Source organism: Hemitrygon akajei, chromosome 11 (genome assembly GCF_048418815.1).
Source record: "Hemitrygon akajei chromosome 11, sHemAka1.3, whole genome shotgun sequence".
Classification (NCBI taxonomy): Eukaryota; Metazoa; Chordata; class Chondrichthyes; order Myliobatiformes; family Dasyatidae; genus Hemitrygon; species Hemitrygon akajei.
Genome location: NC_133134.1, coordinates 83,820,858 through 83,836,421, shown reverse-complemented (window position 1 = coordinate 83,836,421; position 15,564 = coordinate 83,820,858). Strand labels below are relative to the sequence as shown.

Sequence of the window (15,564 nt, the reverse complement as noted above, 5' to 3'; positions counted from 1 at the left end):
TCTCTCTACACTTCTCACTGTCTCAGTAAAGCAGCCTCACCCCACCCCCCAAACTCTCTCTACACTTCTCACTGTCTCAGTAAAGCAGCCTCACCCCACCCCAAACTCTCTCTACACTTCTCACTGTCTCAGTAAAGCAGCCTCACCCCACCCCCCAAACTCTCTCTACACTTCTCACTGTCTCAGTAAAGCAGCCTCACCCCACCCCCTAAACTCTCTCTACACTTCTCACTGTCTCAGTAAAGCAGCCTCACCCCACCCCCTAAACTCTCTCTACACTTCTCACTGTCTCAGTAAAGCAGCCCCCACCCCACCCCCTAAACTCTCTCTACACTTCTCACTGTCTCAGTAAAGCAGCCTCACCCCACCCCAAACTCTCTCTACACTTCTCACTGTCTCAGTAAAGCAGCCTCACCCCACCCCCCAAACTCTCTCTACACTTCTCACTGTCTCAGTAAAGCAGCCTCACCCCACCCCCCAAACTCTCTCTACACTTCTCACTGTCTCAGTAAAGCAGCCTCACCCCACCCCAAACTCTCTCTACACTTCTCACTGTCTCAGTAAAGCAGCCTCACCCCACCCCCCAAACTCTCTCTACACTTCTCACTGTCTCAGTAAAGCCCCCACCCCACCCCAAACTCTCTCTACACTTCTCACTGTCTCAGTAAAGCAGCCTCACCCCACCCCCCAAACTCTCTCTACACTTCTCACTGTCTCAGTAAAGCAGCCTCACCCCACCCCCAAACTCTCTCTACACTTCTCACTGTCTCAGTAAAGCAGCCTCACCCCACCCCAAACTCTCTCTACACTTCTCACTGTCTCAGTAAAGCAGCCTCACCCCACCCCAAACTCTCTCTACACTTCTCACTGTCTCAGTAAAGCAGCCTCACCCCACCCCCAAACTCTCTCTACACTTCTCACTCTCAGTAAAGCAGCCTCACCCCACCCCCCAAACTCTCTCTACACTTCTCACTGTCTCAGTAAAGCAGCCTCACCCCACCCCAAACTCTCTCTACACTTCTCACTGTCTCAGTAAAGCAGCCTCACCCCACCCCAAACTCTCTCTACACTTCTCACTGTCTCAGTAAAGCAGCCTCACCCCACCCCCAAACTCTCTCTACACTTCTCACTCTCAGTAAAGCAGCCTCACCCCATCCCCCAAACTCTCTCTACACTTCTCACTGTCTCAGTAAAGCCTCCACCCCACCCCCCAAACTCTCTCTACACTTCTCACCGTCTCAGTAAAGCAGCCTCACCCCACCCCCCAAACTCTCTCTACACTTCTCACTGTCTCAGTAAAGCAGCCTCACCCCCCAAACTCTCTCTACACTTCTCACTGTCTCAGTAAAGCAGCCTCACCCCACCCCCCAAACTCTCTCTACACTTCTCACTGTCTCAGTAAAGCCCCCACCCCACCCCTAAACTCTCTCTACACTTCTCACTGTCTCAGTAAAGCAGCCTCACCCCACCCCCCAAACTCTCTCTACACTTCTCACTGTCTCAGTAAAGCAGCCTCACCCCCCAAACTCTCTCTTCACTTCTCACTGTCTCAGTAAAGCAGCCTCACCGCACCCCCCAAACTCTCTCTACACTTCTCACTGTCTCAGTAAAGCCCCCACCCCACCCCAAACTCTCTCTACACTTCTCACTGTCTCAGTAAAGCAGCCAGCATCGTTAAAGAACCACCAACCCTACATGTTTGCTCTTCTCCCCTCTCACATAGAGCAGATACAACAGTCTGTAGACAATAGACAGTAGGTTCAGGAGTAGGCCATTCGGCCCTTCTTGCCAGCACCACCATTCACTGTGATCATGGCTGATCATACACAATCAGTACCCTGTTCCTGCCCTCTCCCCATATCCCTTGACCCTGCTATCTATAAGAGCTCTATCTAACTCTCTCTTGAATGCATCCAGAGACTTGGCCTCCACTGCCTTCTGGGGCAGAGCATTCCACATATCCACCACTCGCTGGGTGAAAAAGTTTTTCCGCATCTCTGTTCTAAATGGCCTACCCCTTATTTTTAAACTGTGGCCTCTCGTTCTGGACTCACCCATCAGCGGGAACATGCTTCCTGCCTCCAGTGTGTCCAATCCCTTAATAATCTTATATGTTTCAATCAGATCCCCTCTCATCCTTCTAAATTCCAGTGTATACAAGCCCAGTCGCTCCAATCTTTCAACACATGACAGTCCCGCCATTCCGGGAATTAACCCTGTGAACCTACGCTGCACTCCCTCAATAGCAAGAATGTCCTTCCTCAAATTTGGAGACCAAAACTGCACACAATACTGTTTTGGTCTCCTGTACCACCAGGCTCAAGGACAGCTTCTATCCCACTGCCAGGACGGGGAAGAGGGGCAGGTTCCCTGGTACGATACACTGAACTTGACCTCACAATATACACTGTTATGATCTTGATGAGGCTTTATAAGGTGCTGGTCAGACCATGTTTGGAGTAATGTGAGCAAATTTGGGCCCCTTATCTAAGAAGGGATATGTTGGCATTGGAGAGGGTTCGGAGGAAGCTTATAAGAATGATTCCAGGGATGAAAGAGTTAACATATGATGTGCCTGTACTTGCTGGAGTTTAGAAGAATGAGGAGGGATCTCATTGAAACCTGCCGGATATTGAGAGGCCGAGATAAAGCAGTTATTTCCGATAATGGGAGAATACCGGAAGGCGCGGCCTCAGAAAGGAAGGATATCTCTTTAGAACAGAATGAGGAGGAATTTGTTGAGCTGGAGGGTGGTGAATCTGTGGAATTCATTGCCACAGATGGCTGTGAAGGCCAAGTCATTGGGTATATTTAAAATGGAGGTTATTCGATTCTTGATTAGTCAGGGTGTCAAAGCTTATGGGGAGAAGGCAGAAGGAAGAGGTTAAGAGAGATAATAAGTCAGCCGCAATGGAATGGGGAGCAGACTCAATGGGCCGAATGGCCTAATTCTGCCCTTTCTCTGTAGCTGTTAAACTGTATTCTGTTACTGGTTTGCTTTATTCTGCCCTGATGCACTGTGTAATGAATCGAGCTGTATGAACTGTATGCAAGAACATCTCACTGTGATAATAAAATACAACACACGTCAACACAAGCTCTCAGGTTGGAGGAGCCAATGTCTGAGTAGCCTCCAACCTGACAGCATTTCTCTAACTCCCAGTAATTTCTCCTCCTCCTCCTCTCTTTTCCATTCCCCCTTCTGGCTCACCTGTCTATTTCCTCACCTCCCTCTGATGCCCCTCCTCCTCCCCTTTCTCCCATGGTCCACCCTCCTCTCCTATTAGATTCCTTGTTAAGCCCTTTCCACCTATCACCCCCCCCAGCTTCTCACTTCATCTCCGCTCGCACACACCCAACACCTCCCTCACTTGTTCTCACCCATTACTTGCCAGCTTGTAGTCCTTCCCCTCCCCCCCCCATCTTATTCTGACTTCTGCCCTCTTCCTTTCCAGTACTGATGAAAGCTCTCGGCCTGAAACATGGACTGTTTATTCCCTCCATAGATGCTGGCTGACCTACTGAATTCTCCAGCATTTGGTGTGTGTTGTCCATTTACACTGATCCTCATTTCGTTCCTACATTTTCACATCAGATTAGTAATGAGAAGGCAGGAGAATACGGTTGAGAGGGAAAGTAAATCGACCATGATCGAATGGTGGACCAGATTTGATGAGCAAAATCATCTAATTCTGCTTCTATGTCTTAGTGCAATGTCAAGACCAGTTCTCCATAACTGTTAGTTAGCTCTATTGTGTTTGATGTTAATGGTTGTATACAGCATGGAAAAAAAATTCACGTAAATGTGACCATAATAAACCAATTCCAATACCAAGATGAGGTTGCAATTAGATTAGACCGAACCTGATGCATGGTCCTATGCTCCATAAGGAGCGAAAAGGATGAAAGAAGGTGCATGGTAGTACTGGTGAGAAGGGCGGAGTGGCCTTTACAAGCGTATCCTCGCTGCTCTTTAACGAGGCGAGCGCCGAGACCCAGAACCAGACTGCCCCCTGCTGGTCACATAGGGACACAAGATTCAACAGATGCCTGAAACCTCGGCCAACACAACAAAAAATGCTGGAGGAACTCACCAAGTCAGGCAACGTCTTTCGAAGGGAATAAACAGCTAACTTTTCGGGGCATTTGGCTTCTGCCTCCTTCCTGATGAAACTTAAGATTGTTTATCCCCTTCCATAGATGCCGCCTGACTTGCTGAGTTCCCTCCAGCGAGGGAAGATCACAGCACCCGGCGAGGTAGACGGAGACAGACAGGCCGGTGTCCTCGGAACGCCGAGCACGTCTCCTGGGTTTCTCGTCCCCACCCTGTTGTACGCCCAGATCCACAGGGTGAGAGGGGTTTTTGTCGAATATTTTCTCCGCTACAAAGAAGAATCGTTTCCACTGACGAAGCAATCATGGGAATGGGACCTCTTTTGGATACCGGGAAGAATTAAGACTTGCTTGCATTCTCCAGAGTAAAAGAACGAGGAGAGATCTCTCTGGAACGTTTTTATAGATTAAAAAACCTACTGAGTTTGACTGGGTAGACAGGAGGAAATCTGCAGATGCTGGAAATTCAAACAACACACACAAAATGCTGGTGGAACACAGCAGGCCAGGCAGCATCTATAGGGAGAAGCACCGTCGACGTTTCGGGCCGAGACCCTTCGTCAGGGTCGACAGCGCTTCTCCCTATAGATGCTGCCTGGCCTGCTGTGTTCCACCAGCATTTTGTGTGTGTTGTTTGGGTAGATGTTGTTTACCCTAGACCCCAAGAACCCGTGGACCCGGGTTTATCCAGTCTATCAGCCAAACCATCCTCCCCTTCATGGCATCTGTCTCCACCTCATGCTGCCTTGGTAAAAGAGCCAACACCATCAAAGACCCCCACCCACCCCCGGACATTCTCTCAAAAGCCTGAAAGCATCTACAAACCACCAGGCTCAAGGACGATAAAATGGACTCTTTACTGAAGAAGGGTCTCGGCCCGAAACGTCGACGGTGCTTCTCCCTATAGATGCTGCCTGGCCTGCTGTGTTCCACCGGCATTTTGTGCGTGTTTCTTTACCTCACAATCTACCTTGTCATGACTTTATGGCCTGTCTGCAACACTATAGGCTGAAATTCGTTGTTTTGAGTCGATGAAATGGTCTTCATGGATGGCGCGCAAAGACGTTTTTCACTGTACCCCAGTACAATAATTCAATCACCAAAACACAAGGGGTACGCCAGAGAAAAGTACCCTTCAGCCCACTGAGGAAAGAGGCATTTTATCGTACAAGGAGCGTTCATTAATCTTGTAACAGCGGGTTAGGAGCTGTCCGTTTCATCAGGAAGGAGGCAGACGACGGAAGTGTTTTGGCGCGACTATTTATTCTCGTCGATGCTGCCTGATTTGCTGAGTTCCTCACTGAGGGAAGAAGTGTGGATGGGGAAGAGGGAAGAGGGGAGTATTGAGAGGGGTAAAGAACGAACCGGGAAAAGGGGGAATTAAGGGGGGGGAGGGGAGAGAGAGAGAGAGAGGGGGTTGAGGGAGAGAGAGAGAGAGAGAGGAGAGAGAGAGAGAGAGAGGGGGTTGAAGGAGAGAGAGAGAGAGAGAGAGCGAGCCTGTGAACTGATAACGGACCAGTTACTCCAAAGCACATATGCCCTCCCCCTCCTCCATTTCCAGCGGGATCTTCACACCACTCTGCCTTATTACCGTAAACCGATGATCTCACCCTGTTTTCACCCAATGTTACACAATTTCAGGTCGCATGTCTTCTGGGAATTAATTGTGAATCCAGGAAATCCGACCTCAGGGGTGGGGAATCCCAAACCAGGATCACCGACTGTCCGCTCGTGTGGGCCGGATGGGAGAACGGCTAAACTTCACACAGACACAGACAGCGGCGTGGCTCAGGATAGGGATCGATTCCGGGTACCTGGAGCTCTGGCTCAGACCGTGCCTGAATTCCCCTCGCCCTCGCCAGAGACCGTGGACAAAACGGCGGGGCGGGGTAAGATTGTTGAGGGAGAGAGCCGATCCCTATCTCTGCTTGGGCACACGTTTTCAGATTCCTGTATTTATCACAGGTACATAGAAACGCAGACAGCTGACCACCCAGACTGTGCTGAGAGCAGCCAGCAGGCGGCGCCAATACAGCGGAACACAACGACTAATACCTGTGCCTAGGAACGTGGTACATTCACTGTGTTGAGGCGTTTTGAGAGGTTGGCGATGACCAATCGGATTGAAAATACGCTGAAAGGTTCAACTTCACGAGGAGGAAGCTGGAGGTCCATGAGCCAATCCTCAGCGGGGGAATCAGAGGTGCAGAGGGTCGGCAACTTTAACTTCCTCCCTCAGTGTTATCATTGCAGAGTATCTGTCCTGGGTCCAACGCGTAAGCGCCATTACGAAGAGAACACAGCAGCGCTACTACTCGGTTAAAAGTTTGGCATAACAGCTGAAACACCGACAAACTTCTATAGATGTGCAGTGGGGAGTATATTGACTGGTTGCACCACGGCCTGACATGGAAACACCAATTCCTTTGAACGGAAAATCCTACAAAGAGCGGTGAAGGCGGCCCAGTCCATTATGGGTAAAGCCCTCCCCACCATGAAGCACAGCTACACTGGGCGCTGTCACAGGAAAGCAGCATCCATCACCCAGGCCATACTCTCTTCTGGCTACTGCCAGGTAGAGGAACTGTTCTTACCCCTCAACCAGCAGGCTCTGGGGCCAGAGGAGACAACTTCACTTCCCGTGGCCACACTTTCAAGGATTCCTCCATATTATTATTTTCCCCTGTCTATTTTGTATTTGCAGAGTTTATTTTTGCACAATGATTTGCCGGTCCTGTTAGGCATGGTCTATTGTGTTTCTGAAGGCTCTGGTATCAGGCCTTAACTTCTGCCTGCCTTCGATTTTCAGTTGATGACGAACGAGGACCCCGAAAACTCCAGTTTTGACGGACGACGCTATCCATTGAAGGGAAAGACTGCCCGCCCCCACTCTCTGATTCGATTAGATTCAACCTTGGCTTCAACTGCTCATTCCCCAGGACCATCAACCTTACCCTACAACTCTCAAGGTTTCCCCCAATTCTACATCCTCACACTGTCCGAATAGGGTGACCCTGCTCTCCACCCCCACTCCAAGTTACCCTCCCTGGAGGGAAATCTCTCAGATGCCAGCCCAGCAGAATCCGATGATTCTTTCACTCTTTAAAACTTAAGCGAGTCGCAGCTGTATCTCCCCTTGAACATCAACCCCAGGGTGCACATTGTAATCCAAGCCCTCTCTCTTAGACCCAGCGGCTGGGGTCTAACTGTATGAAACCATGGTTAGGCCGCACTTAAAGAGTATTGTGTGCAATTCTGATCCCCCCCATTAGAGAGAGTAAAGAGCAGGGTCACCAGGACGTTACCTGGATTAAAAGGTATGAGTTTAGGAGAGGTTGCACAAACCTTGCGCAGTTTTCTCTGAAAGTCTGTAAGATTATGAGGAGCACAGAACGAGAGCCAATATCTATTTTCCAGGGTCTAAATATCTAATCCTGGATGGAACGTTTTTAAGGTGAAAGTATAAGGTTAAAGGAGATTTGTAGTCTGTTTTGTCATGTGATATCATTCTGGAGGAACGTTGTCTCATTTTTTAACTGCATTGCACTGTGGTTTCTAAATGACAATAAACTGAATCTGAATTTGTGGGGTAAGATCTCTTTTTTACAGTGATGACGCACTGAATGCACTGTCAGGGGTGGTGGATAAGTTAGAGGTATTTAAGAATGTGCAGAGAATAAAGGGAAATGGATCATATGCAGGCAGATGGGATCAGGCACCACCATCTTGATTAGTTTAGCACAATATTGTGGGCTGAAGGGCCTAGTCACGTGTTGTACTGCTCGAGATTCTTATCTAGTATTTTGACAGCTGATTTTCCAGACCTCTGGAAGTTATTCAATTTCTTTCCAATATAAATCTTCCAATAAATCTAGTGAATTTAAAGGGAGTGAGTATCACCAGCAAATACAAGCACATTCCTGGATCACAAATCCATATCTGGTTGTGTACCCCTCTTACACTTGGGGCCCCGGACCTCGGATTCCAGAGCAATGATTGAGTCAGAAGTCGGAACAATACACACACCATGTTTCCGTCTGAGACCCTCCATCGGGACAGGAAATCCTGGTTTTACTGTACCTACATTGACCCACTAGAGGGCAGCAGTGGTCGCCTCAGCCCCGACCACCTCTGAGACTACCTAGTGCGCTTTTAATAGCACCCCCCCAACTAAGGGATCGCAAATCGTTGGATGGGTGACTGGGGGAGAGAGAATCCAGTGGCAAACTTGGAGAAGGGGACGGGGAAACAGAGAGGGGGGGCTGCGACAGAGATAGGAGGGGCCAGAGAGAGGGTGGGACGGGGGAGAGAGAGCAAATTGAGTTTTGAAGAAATGGCAGGGTTGGGAACGTAGAGAGAGGCCAGTTTAAGGAGGAGATCCAATGGTCCACGAGGAGGTGAATCCCAGTAGACTCCACAAAGGGAGACTGCTGCCTGCAGTCCCCTCCTGTTGCTAGAGGAAGGGTCTGAGCGAATCTTCTGAAGGGAGCTGGTTCCCTGAATGCCTCACTTCCCAAAGATGTTTCCAGCACTGTGCTCAGGACCTTCAGAGCGAAGCATGTGACACAGGAGGTGGGGCTGCCTGCTTTCCGTTACCGAGGGGATATTCACTCCGCCAATGCTTGAGGCACCCACATCTTCCTACCAAACCCTATTCCCTCCCACCACCCAACAGATTAAATTCCTCCTACAATCAGAAACCACCCAAAGACTGTGTGTTATCTTTTTAATATAAATATATGCAGCTTCAAAGGGGTAAGATATTAGGGATGGGAAGTGGGTGTGGGGGACTGGATGCCTCAGAACCATAGTCTTTATTGCGAGTTTTACCCCTCTCACCCACTCCCAAGAAGGGGGAAAATAAAACCATCCAAGAGATATTTTTGGGACAGAAAGATGAAATATCAAAGATCCATGGTTAAAACAAGAAATGCAGAATCTTTGTGTTTGTAATATTTTTTTCGCTTCCTCAACGCCTCATTCAGGGCACCGACCCCGCGTAAAGACCCACCACTCATCACCTCCCACCCCACCTGAACAGGGTTTGAAAGTTGGGAGGGTGGAAAATGGGAAACAAAATCCCAGAACTCACTCCCAACTTGGACAAGGAGAGAGGGATTTTCTGTCCGTCTTCTGGACCTCAAGGCAGAATAAAAACTCCAGAAGGATTTGCACCAATGAAAGGGGTGAGGCTGTTGATTTAATCCCCATCCACACCTTTCTTGTTCTGTTAAAACAGCAGCCCCCTCCCCGTCACATTCTGCCCATCAAGTCTGTGCCAACTATAACCCTCCCATTTGATTTTACCATGCCAAGTCATGTAGCCATTGTAGACCTCCGACACTAGGTGGCAGCGCTGATACAAACGCTCCCTCACCAACTTGCCCATTTCCAACAGCCTTGGCATATGAAGCGACTGCTAAATGGCAAGTGGAGGTGGATTCTTCAACTGCCTCCCCCACTCCCCCCCCCCATCCACCCAAGCCCCTCCTGCCTTTCGCTTTACCCTGTCATGCCCTGCCAAATTTACTGGCACTGGCATTAAAATTTACTGCGACCTCACTGGCTTCGAAGCTTTTCGCACATTTCTTACCTCTAACTAGAAATGATGCATGACCTAACATGATCTTAATGTGGACAAATTTGATGTCTAACTTAAAAGATCTTCTGTAAAAATAGGAATGCTCTGTCTGTGTATGCACTCCTATTCAGTTGGTTGGTGGAGGGGAGAGGGGTGGAGAGGTGGGTAGGGATGAGGAAGAGGATGAGGGTTGAGGGGGGTTGTTGATGAAGGTTGGGGGGTGGCTGGGTTAAACAGTCAAAATATAATCGGCAACTAGTAGTATTGAATGTAATCTGTTGGTGTTGCGATCAATTTCAGATTAAAATGCTGAGGTCACAGGGTCTGAGGGTAGAAGTGAATCCGCTGAATTTTAGCGTCATGGGGTCCCCAGTCAAAGCAAGTTTACAAGCCAAGGCGATTTTCTGTGCCGATTGTTGCAGGGATCCTTGCTTGCATCTCTAATACAGACAATGACTCCAGCACACCAGAACCATGTAAAGGGTAGGGTGCCCTGACAAACAAGCGGGTGGGGGGTGTGGTGTGTGGGAAGAATTACCATCCACAACGGGCAGCCTCAGTGCCTGCAAACCGAGCCGCGGTGTAGCTGGAGCAGAGCCCTAACGCAAGGCGGCCTCTGCAAGGTGAGAGTGGCCAGATTACCCCGATTCAAACAATAAACTTAAGCAGTTCACAGGACTCTTAATGTCAGGAGGATGGGGTTAGGAAGTAACGGAAACTTTAATTACAAAGTGAAGCACCCATCAGGGCTGCGTGCTGCTGCGAAATGTCCTTACCGCTTTCAGTAATGCCTCTAGTGGATGTTTCAACTGAGTTCTCAATCCATTTGAAGGTATGTTTTATAAACGGGGCAATAATTTTGTAGTGAGGAGGGTGTGAGGAGCACATTTCAGTAGCTCCCTGCACCGTCCCTGACAAAGCACTCAGAAGAATGTTGTACCCTTGGATGGTTGGAGAGAGAAGGCAAGGTTGTCATCGGAAGTGTGGGGAAGGAGGGGTGGGAGAAGGGGGAAAGAGGGGTGGAGTGAAGCTGGGTTGATTCTGCTAATTCACGAGCGGGGGAGGGGCACTGTTTTCAGACAGAAAAAAAACATAGAGCCACGATGCTTAGACAGAACAGAATTTCTCCACCGCACTCTCCAGTCTACCCACCCCTCCCTCCGTCACACAAGTTGGGTAAGTTGCGCCTCAGTCAGAACCCACATGGTGTCTCGGCAATAGTCAGCCCGCCAGTTTGCTGGTCACCAGTGAGGATTTCCTCTGCGGCAGGTCCTCTGGAGTTGGGATGTGGTCTCCCGTCACCAGGTTCTTGTCCGCCCCACTGCTTGGAGGCTGTTTGTTCTTCATCTTTGCTTTGGCCATATTGTAGTCCCCAGAGTCGAAGTATTTCTGCTACAAGACAAGAGAAGAAAATATAAAGACGGGAAAGAGAGGGCAGGTAGGGCAAAAGAGAGAGAGAGAAGTGGGTTTGGCAGAGATTGTAAATAATTGGCGGAGAACATCACAAGTTACAAGATCCGAGACCATACGGTAGCTCTATCCACACAATAGATGTTTATGGCAAACACAGACAACAGACACTGGAATGTAGACCGTTTCTGGAGGAACTCAGTGGGCTAAGCTGGGTCTGTGGGGAGGGAGGTGTAGGGAATGAATAGTCAACATATCGGGTCAAGACTCTCCATCTGGACTGGCAAATAAGAGGGAAGAGAGCCAGCCTTCCTATAGCTGGGCAGCCATGAACACAACACTCCAGACACAGTCTCACCAAGGTCTCATACAGCTGTAACATGACATCCCAACTCTTGTATTGAGTGCCCCAACCAATCAAACAGTTTTGGACAAATATGGTCTCCCGACCCAGGGAAGTACCCATGATTCTTGGGCTACTGGCATGTTACTTGAGAAGAGATTGATCAAACTGGGATTAAAGGATTTGGAACTGATCTCACTGAAACCCACAGTGCAAAGATCCCCTGGCTGGGGCACACAAGAAGGCTCAAATCACAACACAATGAGATTGGCCATTTACTGTCAAGATGATGAGAAATCTCTCTGCACACAGGGCTGCAGGTCTTGTAATTCTCCACTCCAGAGGGCCACGGAGACTGAGGATAATCAGCAGATGTTGAGGGAGCCGAGGGACGGTGCATGTGAGGCAACAGGTCACCCATGTTCTAGTTAGGTAGCAGAGTAGGCATCAGGGTGGAAGGTCTCTCTCCAGCACTGGTCCTCAGAAGCACAGACTAAAATTAAGCATTGATAAATCCTTACACGGACAGCTGAGAGAATCTTGGATGCAGGGAAAGGTCGAGATGACCCATAGTTTCACTCAATGTCACAGAGATAGGGAATCACCCAGAGGCCCTTCTATTAATAACAGAGGTTGTCCACAATGGAGGTTCTTCCCTTGTACACTGGGGACCTGGGGTGGAGGGTGTTACATAGTTTGGTGTGCTGTATAATTTTTTGGTATTGGTTTTGTTTATTATTGTCACATGCATCAAGATAGAGTGAAAAGATTGTCTTGCATACTGTTCATATGGGAAAAAAAATCAGAGTGCATTGAGCTAAAACAAGAACAATGCAGAATAAAGTGTAAAAGTCATCGCAGACCCCACTCAGAGTACTGTGCTCAGTTCTGGTCGCCTCACTACAGGATGTGGAAACTATAGAAAGGGTGCAGAGGAGATTTATAAGGATGTTGCCTGGATTGGGGAGCATGCCTTATGAGAATAGGTTGAGTGAACCCGGCCTTTTCTCCTTCGAGCGAAGAATGATGAGAGGTGACCTAATAGAGGTGAACAAGATAATGAGAGGCATTGATCGTGTGGATAGGTTTTCCCCCAGGGCTGAAATGGCTACAGTTTTAAGGTGTTTGGAAGTGTTTGAAAGGAGATGTCAGGGGTAAGTTAGTTTTTGTTTGGTGAGTGTGTGGAACGGGCTACTGGTGGCAGTGATGGAGGCGGAAAGATAGAGTCTTTTAAGAGACTCCTGGATAGGTACATGGAGCTCAGAAAAATAGAGGGCTATGGGTAACCCTAGGTATTTCTAAGGTAAGGACATGTTCAGCACAGCATTGTGGGCCAAAGGGCCAGTATTGTGCTGTAGGTTTTTTACGTTTCTATGAAAAAGTGCAGTGCAGGTAACAATGAAGTGCAAGATAATGAGGTAAACTGTGCGGCCAAGAATCCTTTCATTGTACAAGACGTCTGTTCCAGAGTTTCATAACAGTGGGACAGATGTTGTCCTTGAGCCTGGTGGTAAGTGCTTTCAGATTTATTGTATCTCTGCTCAATGGGAGAGGGGAGAACAGAGAATGTCTGGGATGGGTGGGGTCTTTGATTGTGTTGGCTGCTTTATTGAGGCAGTGAGAAGTACGGACAGAATCTACGGAGGAGAGGCTGGTTCCTGTGATGTGCTGAGCTGTGTACACAACTCTCTGTAGTTTCCCTCAGTCACATGCAGAGCAGTTGCCGTACCAAACCGTGATACACCCAGACAGAATATGTCTATGCAGTTTTTTCAATTGCATGGACTGTAAGAGACTGTGTAGCATATGTAGATGGAATGGGTGAGGCTGCAGCTTCTATTTACTTCTGTAGGGGGCTGCTCTTTTTATTTATGGTTACACTTTAGCCCCACCCTCTTAATATTTTGTCATTCAGTGAAGAGGGGCGGGAGGAGGTTGGCCTGGTTCCCTTGTTCCTGGGCCTGGCCAAATAGACGATTCGCGGGTCATGGAAGCAGATGGCTCCACCCAACCTGATTTCCTGGCTATCTTCTGTGGGTACATTCATGCCCAAGTATCCCTGGAGAAAGAATACGCAGTGTCCACAGACACCACAGAGGTGTTCCAGGATGACTGGGCACTGCAGGGAATAAACTACATCCTGGATCAGGATGGAAATCATTTGGCTGAATTCAGTTATGGTTGCAGTTTGCACACACTTATTGTAGGGTTGTAATACTTATAATAAACTTGATTTTGCAGATGAAAGACTGCAAGAGGAAATTTACAAGAACGTTGCTGGGACTTGAGGAGCTGAGTTGTAGGTTGAATAGGTGTCCCTACTGTGCAGGAGAATGAGGGTGGATTTGATAGAGGTATACAAAATTATGAGGGGTATAGCGATAGGGTGAATGCATGGAGATTTTTCTTCTCCACTAGAACTAGATTATGGGTTAAAGGTGAAATATTTAAAGGGGAATCTGAGGGGGGAATGATAGGTTACAGGGAGAAGGCAGGAGAATAGGGTTGAGAGGGATATAATGCAATGGCGGAGCAGACCCGATGGGCCAAATGACTTAATCCTGCTCCTATGTCTTAGCATCTGTCGGTCTTATGCAGGTTCAACAGTATAATTTAAGAAAAGTTCGGATAGGTATGTGGATAAGAGGGGTATAGTGGGCTATTGTTCCAGCATGAGGGAGGTAGGATTACTCCTTACCCCTTTCTGCAGCCGCTTCATCAGGAACTCAGAGCCTCCGGGTCTTAATCCCAAAACCGGGTACTTGGCTTTTAGCTTCATTTCCTCGGCCTTTTCCGGGCTCATCGCTCCTTTCTCCTGAGTGTCCTGCAGGGGCGAGAGGGGAATATTAGCACCAAGGCAGTCAAAGTTACTTCCCTCAAATAAGTTGGTCAGGTACCCAATCTGTGAAACAATGAAGTCAATTCCCTAATTTTTATGACTGCAAATTAATCCCCTGATCACAATAATGTGGCAGGAAGCCGTGAAATCTGGCAGCACCCAGAAATTTCCAATTCAAACAAAACCCCGTGATCACCAGGAAATCTGCAGATGCTGGGAATTCAAGCAACACACACACACAAAATGCTGGTGGAACGCAGCAGGCCAGGCAGCATCTATAGGAAGAAGCACTGTCGACGTTTCGGGCCGAGACCCTTCATCAGGACTAACCGAAAGGAAGGATAGTAAGAGATTTGAAAGTAGGAGGGGGAGGGGGAGGGGGAAATGCGAAATGATAGAGGAGAAGACCGGAGGGAGTGGGGTGAAGCTAAGAGCTGGAAAGGTGATTGGCAAAAGGGATACAGAGCTAGAGAAGGGAAAGGATCATGGGACGGGAGGCCCAGGGAGAAAGGGGGAGGGGAGCACCAGAGGGAGATGGAGAACAGGCAGAGTGATGGGCAGAGAGAGAGAAAAAAAAGAGGGGGGGGGGAAAGAAACTAAATATATCAGGGACAGGGTAAGAAGGGGAATTAATGGAAGTTAGAGAAGTCAATGTTCATGCCATCAGGTTGGAGGCTATCCAGCTGGTATATAAGGTGTGGTTCCTCCAACCTGAGTTTGGCTTCATCTTGACAGTAGAGGAGGCCATGGATAGACATATCAGAATGGGAATGGGACGTGGAATTAAAATGTGTGGCCACTGGGAGATCCTGCTTTCTCTGGCGGACAGAGCAAAACCCCACGATAATTGGGGGACAACAGCATCACAGGCACCTAGCATCTTTGCACAGCATTCACAAGAAAAACAAATCATACACTTTCTTTAATAGAGAAAACTTGTGTCCATTGTAGTGCAAATGGTCATAGTGTTGCTGTACTGAGGTAGTGATTAGGCAGGGTGGTCTGTGAGGCATTATTCTGGGGTTATGAAATATGGATAGCATAATTAAAATTAGACCACTTTTCAGGAAATGAAACCTGTCCACAATACTTTGTGGTCTTTTGTCCCATTGCACTTATGTAGAGGAAGACATTAGATTCAAGATTGTTTAATGTTATTTCCAGTACACAAAACGTTAAGTGACAGATCAGTCTCGTCTTCCACTGTGCTTCGGCTCTACCTTTAACAATGTGCTAATGGCAAGAACATTAACATTTATTGTACTTTTCATTGTGTTT

General features: G+C 48.3%; 1 protein-coding gene across 1 annotated transcript in view; it reads right to left on the bottom strand.

The window, feature by feature from the left end:
- Positions 1-8,825: 8,825 nt before the first annotated feature.
- LOC140735781 (alpha-endosulfine-like) overlaps positions 8,826-15,564 on the bottom strand; it is a 45,064-nt gene continuing 38,325 nt past the window's right edge. The window contains exons 2-3 of the mRNA XM_073061258.1: positions 14,146-14,271; positions 8,826-11,086 (exon numbers count right to left, since the gene is read on the bottom strand). Of these exons, the coding sequence (XP_072917359.1) occupies positions 10,916-11,086; positions 14,146-14,271 (297 nt within the window). The 3' untranslated portion in view covers positions 8,826-10,915. The remainder of the gene's footprint in view (positions 11,087-14,145; positions 14,272-15,564) is intronic.